General features: G+C 39.5%; 5 protein-coding genes across 8 annotated transcripts; 1 reads left to right on the top strand and 4 right to left on the bottom strand.

Annotated features, from left to right (window-relative positions):
* Positions 1-1,650: 1,650 nt before the first annotated feature.
* LOC148177809 (uncharacterized) lies at positions 1,651-2,314 on the bottom strand. Its single transcript, XM_088033404.1, has 2 exons — positions 2,207-2,314; positions 1,651-2,160 (listed from the first exon to the last, which is right to left on the bottom strand). The coding sequence occupies exon 2, from the start codon at positions 2,152-2,154 to the stop codon at positions 1,651-1,653; it is 504 nt and encodes a 167-aa protein (XP_087889530.1). The 5' UTR covers positions 2,155-2,160; positions 2,207-2,314.
* A 27-nt stretch (positions 2,315-2,341) lies between these two features.
* Zw10 (Zeste-white 10 kinetochore protein) lies at positions 2,342-4,475 on the bottom strand. The gene has a single exon (XM_088032585.1). The coding sequence runs from the start codon at positions 4,473-4,475 to the stop codon at positions 2,397-2,399; it is 2,079 nt and encodes a 692-aa protein (XP_087888711.1). The 3' UTR covers positions 2,342-2,396.
* A 1,962-nt stretch (positions 4,476-6,437) lies between these two features.
* Positions 6,438-9,163, top strand: LOC148177807 (uncharacterized). Of its 4 annotated transcripts, none has more exons than XM_088032972.1 (4): positions 6,438-6,760; positions 6,829-6,871; positions 6,919-7,188; positions 7,260-9,163. In XM_088032972.1, the coding sequence occupies exons 1-4, from the start codon at positions 6,715-6,717 to the stop codon at positions 9,073-9,075; spliced, it is 2,175 nt and encodes a 724-aa protein (XP_087889098.1). In that variant the 5' UTR covers positions 6,438-6,714; the 3' UTR covers positions 9,076-9,163. The 4 variants fall into 4 exon arrangements, with proteins under 4 accessions (XP_087889098.1, XP_087889097.1, XP_087889095.1 ...); XM_088032971.1 differs by having other exon boundaries at positions 6,913-7,188; XM_088032969.1 differs by having other exon boundaries at positions 6,806-6,871.
* Positions 9,164-9,830: 667 nt separating this feature from the next.
* On the bottom strand, positions 9,831-14,322 carry Cul2 (cullin 2). The gene is made up of 8 exons (XM_088032565.1): positions 14,104-14,322; positions 13,599-14,055; positions 13,147-13,551; positions 12,841-13,095; positions 10,816-11,196; positions 10,503-10,769; positions 10,238-10,453; positions 9,831-10,191 (listed from the first exon to the last, which is right to left on the bottom strand). The coding sequence occupies exons 1-8, from the start codon at positions 14,220-14,222 to the stop codon at positions 10,060-10,062; spliced, it is 2,232 nt and encodes a 743-aa protein (XP_087888691.1). The 5' UTR covers positions 14,223-14,322; the 3' UTR covers positions 9,831-10,059.
* LOC148177805 (uncharacterized) lies at positions 14,229-14,703 on the bottom strand. The gene is made up of 3 exons (XM_088033403.1): positions 14,667-14,703; positions 14,425-14,591; positions 14,229-14,378 (listed from the first exon to the last, which is right to left on the bottom strand). Exons 1-3 carry the CDS (start codon positions 14,701-14,703, stop codon positions 14,229-14,231), a joined length of 354 nt encoding a protein of 117 aa, XP_087889529.1.
* Between the last annotated feature and the right edge of the window lie 485 nt (positions 14,704-15,188).

Here is a 15,188-nt window from a genome sequence, read left to right as displayed (position 1 = left end):
AGGCTGTTTCGGGCCAAAAACTGCGTTTAGTATTACTGAATTATATATCGATCGAAACAGAAGCTCGAGATCTATAAACTGGCCAAATCTCAGATCGATCGGGCAAGTAGTTTACGAGGGACGATCAAAAAACAAAAAATTGAAAATTTTCTATCGATTGAGTCGCAATTTTTTTTTACCCAAAATATCGACCATTGAATTTTCGACTTTGAAGGGCGATTTCTAAAGTAACATGATCCAAAAAAAACGATGGCAAAAACCGTTTGTCAAAAACTTTTGTAGTTTCGTAGATATTGAACTTTGAAAATTTTCCAACTAAAAATTCAATATTTAAAACTTTGATTGCTCATAACTCAGTTATTTGTGGACCGATCTTAACCAGTCTTACTTATTTGGATTCTACGTTAAATTCTGGATAAAACGAGCACAAATACTTTAATATTGCTTCACGAATACGCGAGATATAGACCAAGTCTGAATTCGAGACTGAAAGGCAGCTAACTTCTACATTGAAAAAATAAAAATTTCGAATTCCAACTATCTAAGATTGATTTCTAAGCTAAAAAATTGCGAGAAAAACGATTCCGAAAAGGGTTGTTTGATATTTGCCATAATTCCGGAGATATCGAGCAAAATCGTTTTCGAACCTCCAAAATTTTGGCCCTCTGGCGACAACCCAAAATTTCAAACGCCTCTAACTCAGTTATTTGTTGACGTATGAGTAAAATAAAGATATTTTTGGATTCAGCGCAAAATTCTGCGTTAAATGAGCCCAAATAGCTCAAACTTCTTTAACAAATAAACGAGATATCGACCGAATTACATTTTCAGAGGGTGATTTTAGGGTCATTTTCAAGAGGCTGTTTCGGGCGAAAAACTGTGTTTAGTATTACTGAATTATATATCGATCGAAACAGAAGCTCGAGATCTATAAACTGGCCAAATCTCAGATCGATCGGGCAAGTAGTTTACGAGGAAAGATCGAAAAACGAAAAATTGAAAATTTTTCATCGATTGAGTCGCAATTTTTTTTGCCCAAAAAATCGACCATTGAATATTCGACTTCTGTGGGCGGATTCTAAAGTAGGATGACCCGAAAAAAACGATGGTAAAAACCGTTTCTCAAAATCTTTCGTAGTTTCGGAGATATTGAACTTTGAAAATTTTCCAACTCAAAATTCAATATTCGAAACTTTGATTGCCCATAACTCAGTTATTTGTGGACCGATCTTAACGAGTCTTACCTTTTTGGATTCTACGTGATATTCTGCGTAAAATGAGCAAAAATACGTTAATATTGCTCCATGATTAAGCGAGATAGCGACCAAGTCTAAATTAGAGACTGAAAGGCAGCTATATAACTTCTACATTAAAAAAACGAAAATTTTGAATTCGAACTATCTAAGACCGATTTCTAAGCTAAAAAACCCCAAAGGTCAGTTGACACAACACCGCCTTTGCGGTATTTGCAACAGAAACGAATTACACAATGTAAAATTACCCACATTTTCTCCGTAAAAAAGGCTAATTTACACCTAAATTTTCCCCAGGAAAGTGACAAGAGTTAAAATTCAATCACTCCTTGTTTAAACAATTACATTTACACATAAAAAATACATAACTGTGCTAAAAATTCCTCTTCTAATTCTTCTAATTCTCCGAAATATCCAAACTTTCCAACTTCGGCAAATCTCCGAACGCATTCTGAGGGTTCACTGTAATATTATTCCCTTTCAAATGAAGAAACATCAAATTCTCAAGTCCTGTAAAAGCCCCATCTGGAATTTCATTCAAATTGTTATAACTCAAATCCAACTCTTCTAAAGACTGCATGTTGCGGAAAGCTCCAGGAACAATACTCCGGATTCCTTGGCCCTTCAAAAACAGTTTTCTCACATTCCGCATGTTCAATAACGAAGAATAATTCGACAGGGTCGGTAAAGTAGACTCCGTTATTATCACATCTTGAGGGTAAGATTGTTTTACGAAATGAAAAGACGTGATAATGAAGTTTGATGGAACGTTTCTGCAGAGGATTTCGGCTTGGACGATCGTCGGGTCGAATCTTGAGACGGTTTGGGGGAAGAGGGTGCAGTTGTCGCGAAGCGACAAAATCGGGGAAAAACATAACGAAAACAGCAAAAAAAGCAACATTTTGATCTAAAAAAAAAATCTGTTAAATCGACAGAGGTGAAAACCTACTTACTCTGACTGCTTCTTATCGAGTTTGTCGAGGATTTGGACCCCAGAAATTTCGCAGTATCAAAGTTATCACTAGTTTTGGTGTTATGATAAAAGAGGTCACTATGTTAGGTCGCGACATCAATCAAATAACAAAATATTTGTGTAGAATAAAATAACTTATTAAAATTTGTACAAAAATATTTCAATCAATCTCAGTCGTGGATCTTCGCCAGCAGCGCCGCCCTCCTCTCCGTGTTCTGGAACAGCGCCCTCACCAACTGCCTTAACTCTTCCGCGGTGAACTGCAGCCCCAACGGCCCCTTTCCATCCGCCCATCGATCATTAATATCCATCAAACTCGCGTTTAAAACAAACGCCAACTCGTTGAGTCTGTACCATCCGGCGACAAACAAACTGACTTCTTTCGGATCAGTGAACAATTTCGGTCCTCGAGTTTGTACCATCTTGAACAACTCCACTAGTTGTTCGGCGGCGTCCGAAGAAATGTCTTCGAATTTGACGATGGCCCCCACGAAATCCGAACATAAGGAGTTCAAAATCAACCCCAAATTCTTGTTGTAAGTTTGGTAAGGGAGGACTTTATGCCACACCGTCTTCAGGAGCTCCTGTTGGCGAAGACACTGCCGCAGAGACTTGTCCGTCGCCGGATCGAGATTCTCAAGAGTGCGTTTGTTCAAACCGGACTCTTTCATAATTTCGTGGATTTGCTGGATTTGGGCGTCCACGTATCCGAGGAGCTTCTCCGAAGCGGTGGCGTGGAGGTGGTGAGTCTCTTCGGCGAAGTTCTTCGGGACGTTGAGAAGAGACGGAAGTTTGGTCAAATAAGAATCGTTCCACGTCGAGAGTTTGTACGAAATGTACATGCAGTTGTTGAAGAAGAGCGCGATTTGTTGCGGAATGGTCTGGAGGAGCTTCTTGTGGTGCTCCGGGACGAAGATAACATATTTCTGACAGATTGTCTGTACGGTGCAGAATAACCGACCCGTGCAGACATCGGAGGAGGTCGACATCTGCATGAGGATCTTCTCCAGGAGGTTTATCAGCTCCTGGACACTCCGCGAAACGGCGCATTTTGGAAATTCCACCGTCGCGAGACCTGGTGTTTGGTTCTCCCCAACTTCCACCAGGTCGTGGAGGTCCTTCTTCATCAACTCCTGGGCGGTGGTAACGTACTCTTGACACTTCTTATTAATGAAGAGGACGTCGATATTGTTGGCGTACTCCAAAATCGAAGTTGTGTCTTCGGCGAAGATCTGCGCCGCCACGAGAGTTTTCTCCAGGTCTTCAGTCGCTTGGATCACCACGTTGTACCCTTGCAAGCCCTCACGAGTTGAAGGAATGGTGTCTTGTAAGCAGTGCTTGATGATAAGTTCGGATAAATTGTCTCTGATGTCGCGCCCGATGTAACTCAACGCCGACAACTCCTCGTCCAACTGGAATTGGAAGTTCTTGGATAAGAACTCGAGGACCTTCTTAAGATTGGCGAAGACGCCGGAGTAGGCGGATTTGTGACCAGGATCCACTGTTGCCACCTCCAGGACTGAGAAACCCCCAAAAGTCGTGGTGACGGTGGTGGTGGCGTCCACCACAGGCACAAAGACGGACTCCCACAGAAACCGCGTGACTTTATCCAGCGGCGCCACGAACGTCTTATACAAGAACAACGCGCTAAGAACCTCTTTCATCTCACCACTGGTTTTCACTTGAAAAACGCTTTTCTTCTCCTCCACCTTCATGACGACGTGGTCGGCAAACACCTGCGACATTTTGTTAAGCAAACTCTCCTTCCTAGTCGCCAGGGTCACTCTCAAGTTGTTGAAAACCTCCTCCAGAGTAAACTTCTCCTCAACTTCCAGAATCGTCTTCATGCACTGAAAAAACGACCGCTCCTCCTCCAACTTGGCAATCTTCATCAGAGCCTGGTGGAACTCGTAAACTTCCTGGACCACCGAGATGGTCAATTTCACGCGAGCCAACCGCTCCACGTGCTGCTGCAGGTCTGCCTCTGCTTTGGTCAAGGAGGTGAGAGTGTTGGTCTCCACGTTGGTAATCAAGCTCGTGGTGTCGCCTTGAAGACGCTTGATTTTGTCCGCGAGGATCTTGTTTTGGCGAGGTCTCTCGGAGAAGCGCACGTAGATGTCCTCCAGGTATGACAACACGTCGCTTTTACAGGAGTCGACACTTGCGGCGACGGTGGGGTGGTGGGCGTTGATCTGCTCGAGTTCCAACTGCTCCAAGGGGGGCAAAACCTCCGCGAGAAGAGAACTCATCGTCGGTTTTTAGGTTAACATTGACACTAATGACGTGGAGATGACAGTTGACAGACAAAAAGTAACTAGAATGTGATTGCCAACTGTCGGGAAATTTCCCAAGTCTAGGGATCACTAGGGATATTTAAAGGCATCTAGGGAAAAATATAGGGATTTTTTTTCTACCGTAGAGAAAAACCAGCAATTTTATTATGTACTTTCCGCAGAATTCATTTCCGGCGGAATCACAAGTATGTTAACTAAATTAATTGCCCCAAATTGTGTAAAAAAGTGCAACCAAAAAATTAAATGACAAACAGGCACACTGCTGTCTGCCCAGAAAGTGACAGTTGTTAGTGAGGTTAAGTCTCCCCCACAAAATGTTTAAATCTGAAATAGATATTTTCGTCGACGACGACTTCACCGTGGACGTGGTGGAAGACGAGTCCTCCAACGAAGCGGGCGACCTGGTGATCGAAGAAGAGAAAGTCTCCGCGTGTTTGTCTCCACTAAAATGTGAATGCGGTTGTTCGGTTACCCCTGGGGACTGTGATAGCCCCCTGGACTTGCCGATTCCTCGTAATAAGAACTATGAAAAACTGCAGAGAATTCGGGAGAAGAAGAAGAAACAGCAAGAATTGAAGCCGATTATAAAAGAAATGAAGGAAATTGTGATGGAAGGGAGTCTAAGAAAAAACAAGCTTGTTTGTCCGGCTTGTAAATACACTGCGAAGAGGACGTCGCTGTTTCTTTCACATTTGGATGCGCATTTGGAGTTTGAGAAGAGTCTCATGTGTGAGCATTGCGATTTTGTCACGTTTCAGAAGGGCCATCTTTCAGTGCACAAAGCGAGGTGTAGTGGTGCAACCAACAGACTTTGTTGTACTCAATGTTCGTTTGTTACTGTAAAATACAGTCACTTAAGGAAACATTTGCGGAGGCACGAAGAGGGGTTTAGTAAGCGCTGCCGCCTGTGTTCATTCAAGACAACAGATATGAATAAACTGAAAGAACACCAAAATAAAATGCACCTTTCAAAGTATCAATGCGAGGAGTGTAGTTTTAAAACGGATAGAAAAAGAGAGTTTGATAGACATGTTAAGTCACATAAGGCCAAGGAAATGGTGTCCAGAAGGACTTTACTTAAGTGTGATTTGTGTGATTATGAGTCGTTTTATAAAAGAAATGTGTTGCAACATCGAATTTCACATCTTGAATTGCAGTAATAGTCTAGTCAGGACACTATTGTAGGGTTTAGATTGTAATTTTGCATATACAAAGTATGTAGTTTAAAAATAATTTAATAATTTTTAATTTTTTAATGAAATTACACAATTTTTTTATGGTAAAGCACTTTTTTCTACTTAAATATCTGTAATTGCAAAAATATCGTGTGTTCAAATAAACTCAAGTTACTAAATAGTCGCTTTTTTTTGAAACGTACAATACAGTCGCTAGCAAAAAATGGGACATTCTAGAAAATCATTAACCCTTTAACTGTTGTAAATGTACCTATATAAAGTGCTATCAGTCCACTCCTGTGTAAATTTTCGAAAATTTTTGGGTGTAAATCCGGCTTTCAATTCTTTAGGGAGAAAATCAGGGGAAAATTGAATGTAACCATTTTTAAGGTTAACACGTTGTCAAAGTTGAGTGTATTAATCAATATTTAATTAAAAATTTGCTGTAAAAGAAAGATTTTAATAGATATATTTTACTGCAGTTTTGAATTCTTTATGCAAATATCTTGATTTTTCAAAAAACATTTTTGAGAATTTTTAATTTCTATTAGACCACCAAATTTGTGAAACAAAAGATTCATATATAATTGAATTGTTACAAAGCGTATATATCATAAATTTATCGGACCACCTTTCAAAATATCCTCAAATAATCATTAAAAGAGCCCAAAAAGTTCCACAAAAAATAAAAAAAATCAAGAATTTGAATATTAGTTATTATTTTCCCAAGGTTGGTAATAGAGTTGGCAAATCTGTCTGCCATCTGCCATCAGTTGACATTTGATATAAAAAATGTTTGTTTTTAAATGTTTACAAGATCTTTATCTAAACTAAAGCGCCAAGTTAACTTCTGTTTAAGTTTTCCACCAAACTATAATAATTCAGTGAAGTCAAATTACAACAATTTATACAAAATTATGTGGTAAACAGCCCTCAAGTAAAACTGAGGTTAGGTTCACTCAAATTTTTCACTAAATGGGCCTACAAAATGAAAGGTGACGATTTTACCTTGGACGTTTATGAAGAAGACGAGAAAAAAGACTTTCCTCTGGATTTATCCAAACAGTATGTATTCTTTCAAAGTTGCTTAAATTTTAAATTAAATTTCAGTTATTTATCTGTGACGTCCATAGATATTAAAGATGAGCATTCTAGTTTTGATATTGAGCCAAGGCCGTAAGTACTAGTACGAACTGTGAACTAGCTTGTAATTGCAGTTTTAGGGGTGTTAATTTAAGTGCGGAAATTAAGGAGGAGTCTCCTGAAGTTTCTAACAAAAATTTGACCCCTCAGGCAGACCAAACCACTGATTTACGTACTGAAAATGTGTCTTTTTTGGACAGAACAACAAATTCTCATTATACAACTGTACAAAAAACATTAAATTCAAAGGTGGTTGAACCTAACAGTACAAATACGAATTTATTGTGCAACAAAAAGGCGCTCAACGACAGTTCAACTGGGAATAAAGAAAAGAAAAAGAGACGTTCTAGGTAAGAAGTTGTTTGTACCCCATTTCTTCCAAGTTATATATGAGAATTAATTACAGTGTTAATTTTTTTAGAAACAACATCTCATCCAAAACTCAACTGAACTCATCCCAAACCTTGAACTTGGGCAAAAAAACAAACCAGACTTCTCTTATTCTAAAAGCCCAAAATCACAACAACATCCCCCAAATAAACACTCCGAAAATCGACCATTTTATCTCACAAAACGTTACGATAGTTCCGTCAATCCGAGAGAGCCCTATGATCATAACTTTCGGAATCACAACTCAAAGTCAAGATAAGACCACACAAAGCGCTCCGAAAGTGAGTTCTGTCGATTCGAACTCACAATTTGGGGCCAAAAATCAAGATAATTTGAAGACACAAAATCATGGTAGGAGCTGTTTGGAAGAGACGTCCTCTAAGTCAAAGAAACTGTTGTTATCGAAATCCTCCAGCGAATTCTTCGATACAAATCCAAGAGTCTCGGCGCAAAAAAGAGCCCCAAAAAATGACACACTTTCGAAAAAAATCGGAAATGAAACAAGCGCCGCCCCAAACCCCCCCAAACAAAAAATCATCGATTTGTTTAAGCGCCTGGTTGTTGATAAAGATCCAGGAGAACAAGCAACCATTCAAAATGTCTTAAGATGCATGTTAAGCTCACCTCATTCGCATTCTTCCGGAAGCTCAAGACCGGATACCATTACAATAACTCCAATTCCTCCGCAGATTCCGGCCAAAAGTGGGTCTTCGTCGGAATTCCAGTCCCCGGAATCCCACAAAAACGCAGATATACCATGCAAATCGACGTCTTCATCGGCGGAATTCCAGGACCCTCCGCTCTCTATCCCCAAAACCAAAAAGGCGAAGAGGGTGAATAAGAGGCAGAATGGGGGGAACGAGGATCTCCCCATTTTCCTCCCAATTTCGCCTGATTTGTTGCCCGCTCTGCAAAGCTACGTGCAGAAGAATAAGTCGACGCGGGAGAAAATCTCCATTGCTACGGACAGTGACGGCAGGATAGACAGGAGGAAGAAGACGAAAGCAAATAGCGCGAATTCTAAGAAACGATCTGGTGGTACTGAGGCTAAGAAGCCGAGGAAACGCGGAAAATTGAACCACAAGGAAGTAGCATCGCCTTCTAAAACTGCAAGTGATGAAACCTGCGTCGTTAGTTCTTCAGACCCCAAGAAAACTCCAGATAATAGTACTCCCGTCGATTCTTCCTCTGAAGACGAGTACCAAGAAATCCGCGCTGAGTTCCAGAGGATAGGAAAGTCAAAGGAATCCAACAGCAATAAAGCTAAAGTAGCGAGTTCTTCTAATGGGCCGTTGGAGGTGTCAAGCCAGTTGAAGACCGCTGAGCAAAACTGTGCCGTTCCAAAGACCCCAGATAAAGACTCTAACACCGTCATCTGCCTGTCTGACTCGGACAAAGAAGACGAAAACGAAGTGGTGTTCGTGTCACAGAGCTTCCGCAAGAAAGAAGAGTTAGTTCCTTTCCAGATAGAATGTAAGATCGAGAATTTAATCGAATCTGTGATAAACGAGGAGGGACCGTCAGTCTCGTCATCCACTCAGCAAAATCCTCCACAAAGTAATCGGAAGAGAGTCAACTCAAATCCCCAAGACTCTTCCCCTGAGAAGCGACGAGCAAATGTTGTCCAACGAAGGCGTCAAAGTAGAAACCAGAGATCTACAAACAGTGAAATTGTGCCGAATTCTGTTATAACGAACAAACAGTTTAGTGAAACTTATACAACAGTGACGGAGTTCTTGGACGGGGTGTTCAATCCAGACGTCCCGGCCGCGACTTTGCCCGCTTTTCTAGGACAAGTCTATGCGCATAACTGCGGGACGATTGTCTTCGAGAAGTCTGACAAATAATGCAAGTTGTGATGAGAGTTTTACTGTTTTGTTCAGTATTTTAAAATCGTTCGTTAATGCAAATAAATTTTATTTTTGTTATTTTTTATTCCAAGGATTGTTTCTTCCGAGGAACACTAAAAATTTCCGTTATTAATCCTTTCACTGTTGTAAATACAGGTGTCCCAGAACTCGCGATTCAAAATTTTGAAACAAAAATTTCTAGGTGAAAAAATAATCGAGATAAGACGAAAAAATTGTAGCCAATCCCGAAGCAGAATAGATTTTGAAAATCAGTAACTATGATACAGATACAAACTATCATTCATTGGTCAGATAATTTACTCCATTTCTAGAATAATCTTCTGGGATTGGTTAATTTTTTGTCCCTCTTTTGCTCTATGGGTCATGAGTTCTGGTACACCTGTATACGTTTTGCCATTTTTCTTAGAAAATGCAATTTGAAAACAAAAGAGTAAAAACACTTCATTTTTCTGTATTTTTTGTAGAAAATAGGTATCCAATCCATAAAGTTAATGCAAAATTTTATTGTTTGTTTGTATTGTAATTATTTCCAATTAACGTGGCGATTTTGAAATAGATCATAGCCTACTTATCTCGGAAAAAAATTCACTTGTGCAATTTTTTTTTAGAAAAATCAAGATATCTCTGAAATGGTTCAATTTAAGTGATGAAAAACTTTCCGCTAAATCGAAATATATACGTTTACAACAGTTCAAGGGTTAATCGAAATAAAACTGAAATGAAAAACGGTCTGAAAAGTGGTAATATTCTTAATTATCACAAAGGCCAAATTACATCAATCTGAATATCTATACAATTAAACTTCAATGATCTCAAGCAAATTTAAAATGAAACAACAAACGTCTATTTACACTTATAATACAAATCTTAAGTTATTCAATTATTACAGTGATTTATTCGTCAAATTTACAATGAAATCGCTTCAAAAAAATAAATTAAGTTAGTTATCCATACATTTAACTAAGCTACATAACTGTACTCTTCGCTAGAATGTGGCGTCCTTTCGATATATTGTTTATCAATAAGTGATTCAATACATTTTTTAATCAATTGGACACTTGGAGCAAACGATACTTTCGACTGAGCGTACACCTGAAACAAACCAGTACTACCAACCCTCCAAAAAACCCAAACTTACCTCTTGAATCAACGCGTTGTGCTTCAAAATTTTCCTAGACTTCATAATCCTCACTATCGCTGCCTGGAGATACATTTTCCGGTCTTCCTCAACCGAATTCATCGTTTGCTCGATTTCCTGAGGCGATTCCTTTTGTACAGCCGCGTTTATTCTAAATTTCGTCCTCTTATTGTTGTATTCCATATTTAGACGTAACACTGTTTCCGGTTTGAGTTCCTTTCAAGCAAATGATGAGTTTACAATGGTGATTTAGTGGGGTACTTACAGTACTATCCGCTGTTAATAATTTACAATCGATGAGACTAGCAGCGTATCGATGATACTGTTCAGACGTCAACTGCAAACTGTCTTTAATTTCCTTAAACGTCAAGGAATCCGTGTGTTCAAACAACAACAAAGTCGCCATTTGAAACGTCTGCATTGTGACTAAATAAGATTTTTTCAGGTGTCCCAACTTCAGCTCCGCCTGGCACAAGTTGTGGAGCCACGTTAACTTCCGCCCGTTGAACCGGTTGTGGTAGAACTTCTCAAACTGAAATCACACTTTACAGAGATGAAAATCGCAGATTTTTTTTTACCATTTGCACGCTCTTCTCCAGCTGCCGCGGATACGTGAAGGGAGTGGTGACTGTCTGCCCCAGTGGCCACGCGCCCGCTTGTAACACATATATGCTGAAGTTGATTCCGAGATCGGTGTTGTCTTGTTTCAAAAATGCGTTGAATTTGTTGTTGAGATCGGCGCTGACGGACATGTCGGTGAACATTCGGTGGAGTTTGCTGGTGAATTCGTAGCCGCAGGCTTGTTTCAAGCGGTTGATCATGGCTTCTTCGGCGTCCATGCTTTGGGTCTGTTGGTGGATGAGGCGCTTGGCCAGCATGCGGGAGTAGAATTTTTGGAACACGTCTTTGTCGTCGATATATTTGAAGATTGTTATGCTTTCGGCTAGCTTTTCGTCCACCTGGGGAGAAATCGGTTGAGAACAAAAAATAAGCAAAAATACAAGGAAATTGACACAAAAATTGCAAAAGCTCGGAATAAATCTCGCATTTTTCGTACCAAAAGTCCTCATCTATAGGTGTGCTAACAAAATAGCAATAATAAAGTTGGTAATTACCAATCACGGTTTAAAAAATAAAATTGCGAAAAAAATTGTCCATCATATTTTAAAATTAAAAAAAATTGTTCATGATAAAACTCATTTCTACAAATACAAAATCAGTTTCATGTAAGAAAAGCTACGTTTTGTTTTAAAATAAACCTAAAAAGTTTGTTTAAAATAAGCTAAAACAGTTTATTTAAATTTGGAATGACAAAGAACAAAAACACTAACAAATAGCCATAACAATTAATAAACAATACAAAACAATTTGGGATGAAATTCAACAATTTTGTATCTCATCTACATATATGTATCTTCATCTGCTCGCTAAAAGGCCCTAAACTCTTTTTTTTTATTGATCAAACTAAAATTTTGGGCGCTACTTTCATTTCAAGTTTCAAAAATTGTTTACGAAAAGTATCTATTTTTTCCATATAGTTAGAGTCAAGAGTATTGCCAAAGCAGGCTGAAACAATGAACACAACTGAACTAATTTTTGTCCAGTTTTCGCAAACTTTCGGATTTTTTTTACCATATTATTAAAAACTGTGCCTAACAATAAAAGATGTGAACATTTTTAGCAATTTGCTACATGATAAAATGTTTTTTACGCCAGAGTTATTCCATTTGTTTATTAAACTTGTAGATTCGTTTTATATACAGGGTGTTTTTGAGAGACATGTACAAAAAGATGATGGTAATTCCTTGTCAGACATTGAGCCTATTATGAGAAAAAAGTTTTAGTAAAAGTCTTTTTGTTTTCGACCTAAAATTTCAATGAATGAATATGCTTGTGCGCCACTGATTTAAAAGTGCGTAATAAAACGAGTTGCTAGTTGCTTTGGAAAGAAGTCATTCCAGATACGTTTTTTGCCAGTGGTGTAGAAACTACGTGGATTGGGGTTAATTTTACCATGTCAGTTTTTGATTTAAAAATTGGTTTTTCATACTTCATACTCCTGGAATAGCGCAGAACTTTTTTGTACAGGCATTTCAAAAACACCCTGTATGTCTTGAAAACGATTAGTCCTATGAAAAATATTATAAAGTTTTTTTGTTGCAAATTTGACTATTATGTAATTAGAATAAAAAGGATATTTAATTATGTAATGCAAGAACTGGATTTGGAGCGACAAGTCCATAAAGAATTATCACCAAAAAAAGGATTTTCAAAGAGAATTAGAGACCAATAGAACGTCGTAAACAAAATGAATTAAGTAAAAAAAAGAAGGGCGAAATTAATAAATTAAAACAAAGAAAACGTTATTACAATGTGGAGAAATTTGGCAGCTCACTCAGTCCTTGTTGTTTTCGTAAGATTAAATTATAAAGAAAATTAATTGGTTTGAGGCCAAAACCAAAATAATCTAATCTAATCTAGTGTGCTGGCACCCCGTGAACGTACGTCCGAACTTGACATCAAAACCTCACCTAATTGGTGGAAGTGGGTGAATAACAGATATCGCGACATACGTTCAAAGTACCAGCCAACTAAGATCTCACCTCCAAGTCGCTGATCCCTTTACTCGACTTCCTCAAGAGCGCATCACAGTATTTCGCTAAGAATTCCGGACTTTTACAAACAGGCTTGCCAAACTTGTGGTTGATAACAGAACTACACGCCTTATCTAAAGCCCCCATAAAATTCTGATCCGACTTAAAAACCTCTTGAATAAGTAACTTGTACTTTTTATACACTCCCAACATGTTGTCCACGAAGGTAATATGGATATTTTCGGTGTCAATATTACCAATAGCCTGAAAGAAACTCCCTAGATTTGCACCCTGGTACAATAGCCACAAACTTACTGTTAAGCCTTGCGTTTTAATGTGGTCTAAAACTGTGTCTACTAGAAGTACCATCGCGTTTTGTACACTTTTGAGCAAATCGTACATATTAGAGAGGTCTTTTTTCCGCTCCCCTTGAACCATCGCTGTACATTCGCTGTACAAGAACTCCAAGTGCTCAGCGACCATGTGAGTCTCGCACCTCTGAGACACCTTGGACAGAGAGCTGGCGTGGAGGAAACGGCGCGCTCGAAGAAGCTCTTCTTCGATTTTCGCTTTGACGCGCTCCATGTACAAACTAACGTTCTTTTCTTGGAGGAGTTTAGCAGCGTCTCTTTTAAAATGCTCGCCGCTTTCTTTCAAGAAAGGCTCCTCAAAGAGCTCCTGGTAGAGTTGCAACTGCCCCTTCTTCTTGTAGCCTTGCACCTTTAAAATTACAGTTAGAGACGGATAAGGGGGCTGTCGGTTGTTACCTCAACGAAACTGATGATGGTGCCTTTGACTGCGTCGATGGGGATGGCGCAGGTGTTTTGCATGCGATCTTCGCCGATGGCTTCCAGGAGGAGCTTGACGAGGCGCTGCCCCAGGGGGGCTATCATGCCGGATTGCCAGACTTCCAGAGCTAACTCACCGATTTCCATCTGTTCGCCCCCGGAGGAGTCGGAGCTTCCGTAAATGATCTCCGCGTCTGACATCTTCTGGGTTCTTATGTGCTGCTGGTTTAGATACAAGTACAAACTGTGCAAATACTGACTTCCCACTGAGTATTGTGACCAGTAATTGTAATAGCTTTTGATCAGATTTTGTTCTCCTTCCTCTTGGACTTGAACTAGGAGTTTGGAGACGTGGTCAATGAGGTACTGCTTCGTTTCTGCATACAGACGATCCGCCATGGGCTCCGGGTGGGCCACACAAAGAGAGTAGACGTCCCTATTGAGTAATCTAGTAAAAACCCCCCATATTCGAAATATTACTTACGAGAATCTGTCATTCCATATGGGCCTAGGAACATGATCCAACGTGATAACCCCCCGGATGGTGTCCCTGATGGCCCCCCAAGTCTGGTTGAAATCAACACGGCGCGGTTTCAAAGACATTTTCACTCAAAAATGACAGTTTGAAAATGACAAAGCGTTTCTAAAAATAATGCGCAAAAATTTTCTGTCACAACATAAACACCAAATCCTGGCTCGGGACTGGTTGGGGGGGCTTAAAAATAAGTTTTTCGTCACTTTGTTCAGACTGAGTTGGATCTACAGGAATTTTTTTGAGGACTTTTCGCGGTTTTTTGGGTCTTACGAGTTGTGGCGGTTGTTCGAGTGGGTTTTTGTCTCTGAAATTTTCACTGGTTGGATTAACATCCTTCAATTTGTGACAGAACGGGGTCAATTTGACAGTTGACGGGTTGGCACCGCCATTTTGATTTTGCAACAACTTTATTTTATTACCTAAGATCTTCCTCTGACCTGAAACAATAAAACCGCGTTGAAAACAATTTCGTATTTTATTTAATTGTTTATTTTTATTTATATCACACTTACAGCGAGTGCCACCTTTAGCCCACAGAGGGCGCCACATCAAAAATGTTTACCGGCGTTATGTTGGTGGTATTGAATTTTCGTTCCCCGATTTCAAATGGGAATTGGGAGTACTTACAGTTTCTCCACGCTCTGGAGCACTGACTTAATTTCGCCCCCATCTTCTCAAACTTAACCTCCAAAAATCACTCGTGCCTCACTTGACCCGTCCCCTTGAAAAAATCGAATTTGTTAATTGGTCCATGACGTCATGAAGTACCAATCAGGGTTGATTTGCATTTTCGTGGCTGACGCTCCTTGATCGGAACCGGAGTTCGCCGAACGCTCAGTCGTATTTCAAAATTTCGTGGTGAAAGGATGCTCCATTTTTTTTTCGAAGTTTTTGAGTGTTAAAGCCATCAATTAATACCAGAAATGGTGAAAATTGGTGCCCAAGAGCCTGTGTCAGGGTTAGACAGCATTCAATCCCCTTCAAATTCCGAAAAAGTTACAAAAAACTGTTTTTTTTTTGGAAAAGTGAAAATG

This window comes from Gnatocerus cornutus, chromosome 3 (assembly GCF_029298725.1).
Source record: "Gnatocerus cornutus isolate USDA-ARS CGAHR chromosome 3, icGnaCorn1.1, whole genome shotgun sequence".
Lineage (NCBI taxonomy): Eukaryota > Metazoa > Arthropoda > Insecta > Coleoptera > Tenebrionidae > Gnatocerus > Gnatocerus cornutus.
The sequence above is the reverse complement of the archived record's forward strand: the minus strand, read 5'-3'. Positions and strand labels throughout refer to the sequence as shown.

Excerpts from the sequence above, each read along its gene's own strand:
- LOC148177809 (XM_088033404.1), bottom strand. The coding sequence starts at position 2,154 with ATGTTGCTTTTTTTGCTGTTTTCGTTATGTTTTTCCCCGATTTTGTCG.
- Zw10 (XM_088032585.1), bottom strand. The coding sequence starts at position 4,475 with ATGAGTTCTCTTCTCGCGGAGGTTTTGCCCCCCTTGGAGCAGTTGGAA.
- LOC148177807 (XM_088032968.1), top strand. The coding sequence starts at position 6,684 with ATGAAAGGTGACGATTTTACCTTGGACGTTTATGAAGAAGACGAGAAA. Across the intron at positions 6,761-6,805 it reads CCTCTGGATTTATCCAAACA|TTATTTATCTGTGACGTCCA; the intron begins GTATGTATTCTT and ends ATTAAATTTCAG. Across the intron at positions 7,189-7,259 it reads AAGAAAAAGAGACGTTCTAG|AAACAACATCTCATCCAAAA; the intron begins GTAAGAAGTTGT and ends TAATTTTTTTAG.
- Cul2 (XM_088032565.1), bottom strand. The coding sequence starts at position 14,222 with ATGTCTTTGAAACCGCGCCGTGTTGATTTCAACCAGACTTGGGGGGCC. Across the intron at positions 11,197-12,840 it reads AAGGGATCAGCGACTTGGAG|GTGGACGAAAAGCTAGCCGA; the intron begins GTGAGATCTTAG and ends ATTTCTCCCCAG. Across the intron at positions 10,454-10,502 it reads TATTAACAGCGGATAGTACT|GAACTCAAACCGGAAACAGT; the intron begins GTAAGTACCCCA and ends TTTGCTTGAAAG.
- LOC148177805 (XM_088033403.1), bottom strand. The coding sequence starts at position 14,703 with ATGTGGCGCCCTCTGTGGGCTAAAGGTGGCACTCGCT. Across the intron at positions 14,592-14,666 it reads GGCTAAAGGTGGCACTCGCT|GTCAGAGGAAGATCTTAGGT; the intron begins GTAAGTGTGATA and ends TTATTGTTTCAG. Across the intron at positions 14,379-14,424 it reads TCGAACAACCGCCACAACTC|ATCCAACTCAGTCTGAACAA; the intron begins GTAAGACCCAAA and ends AAATTCCTGTAG.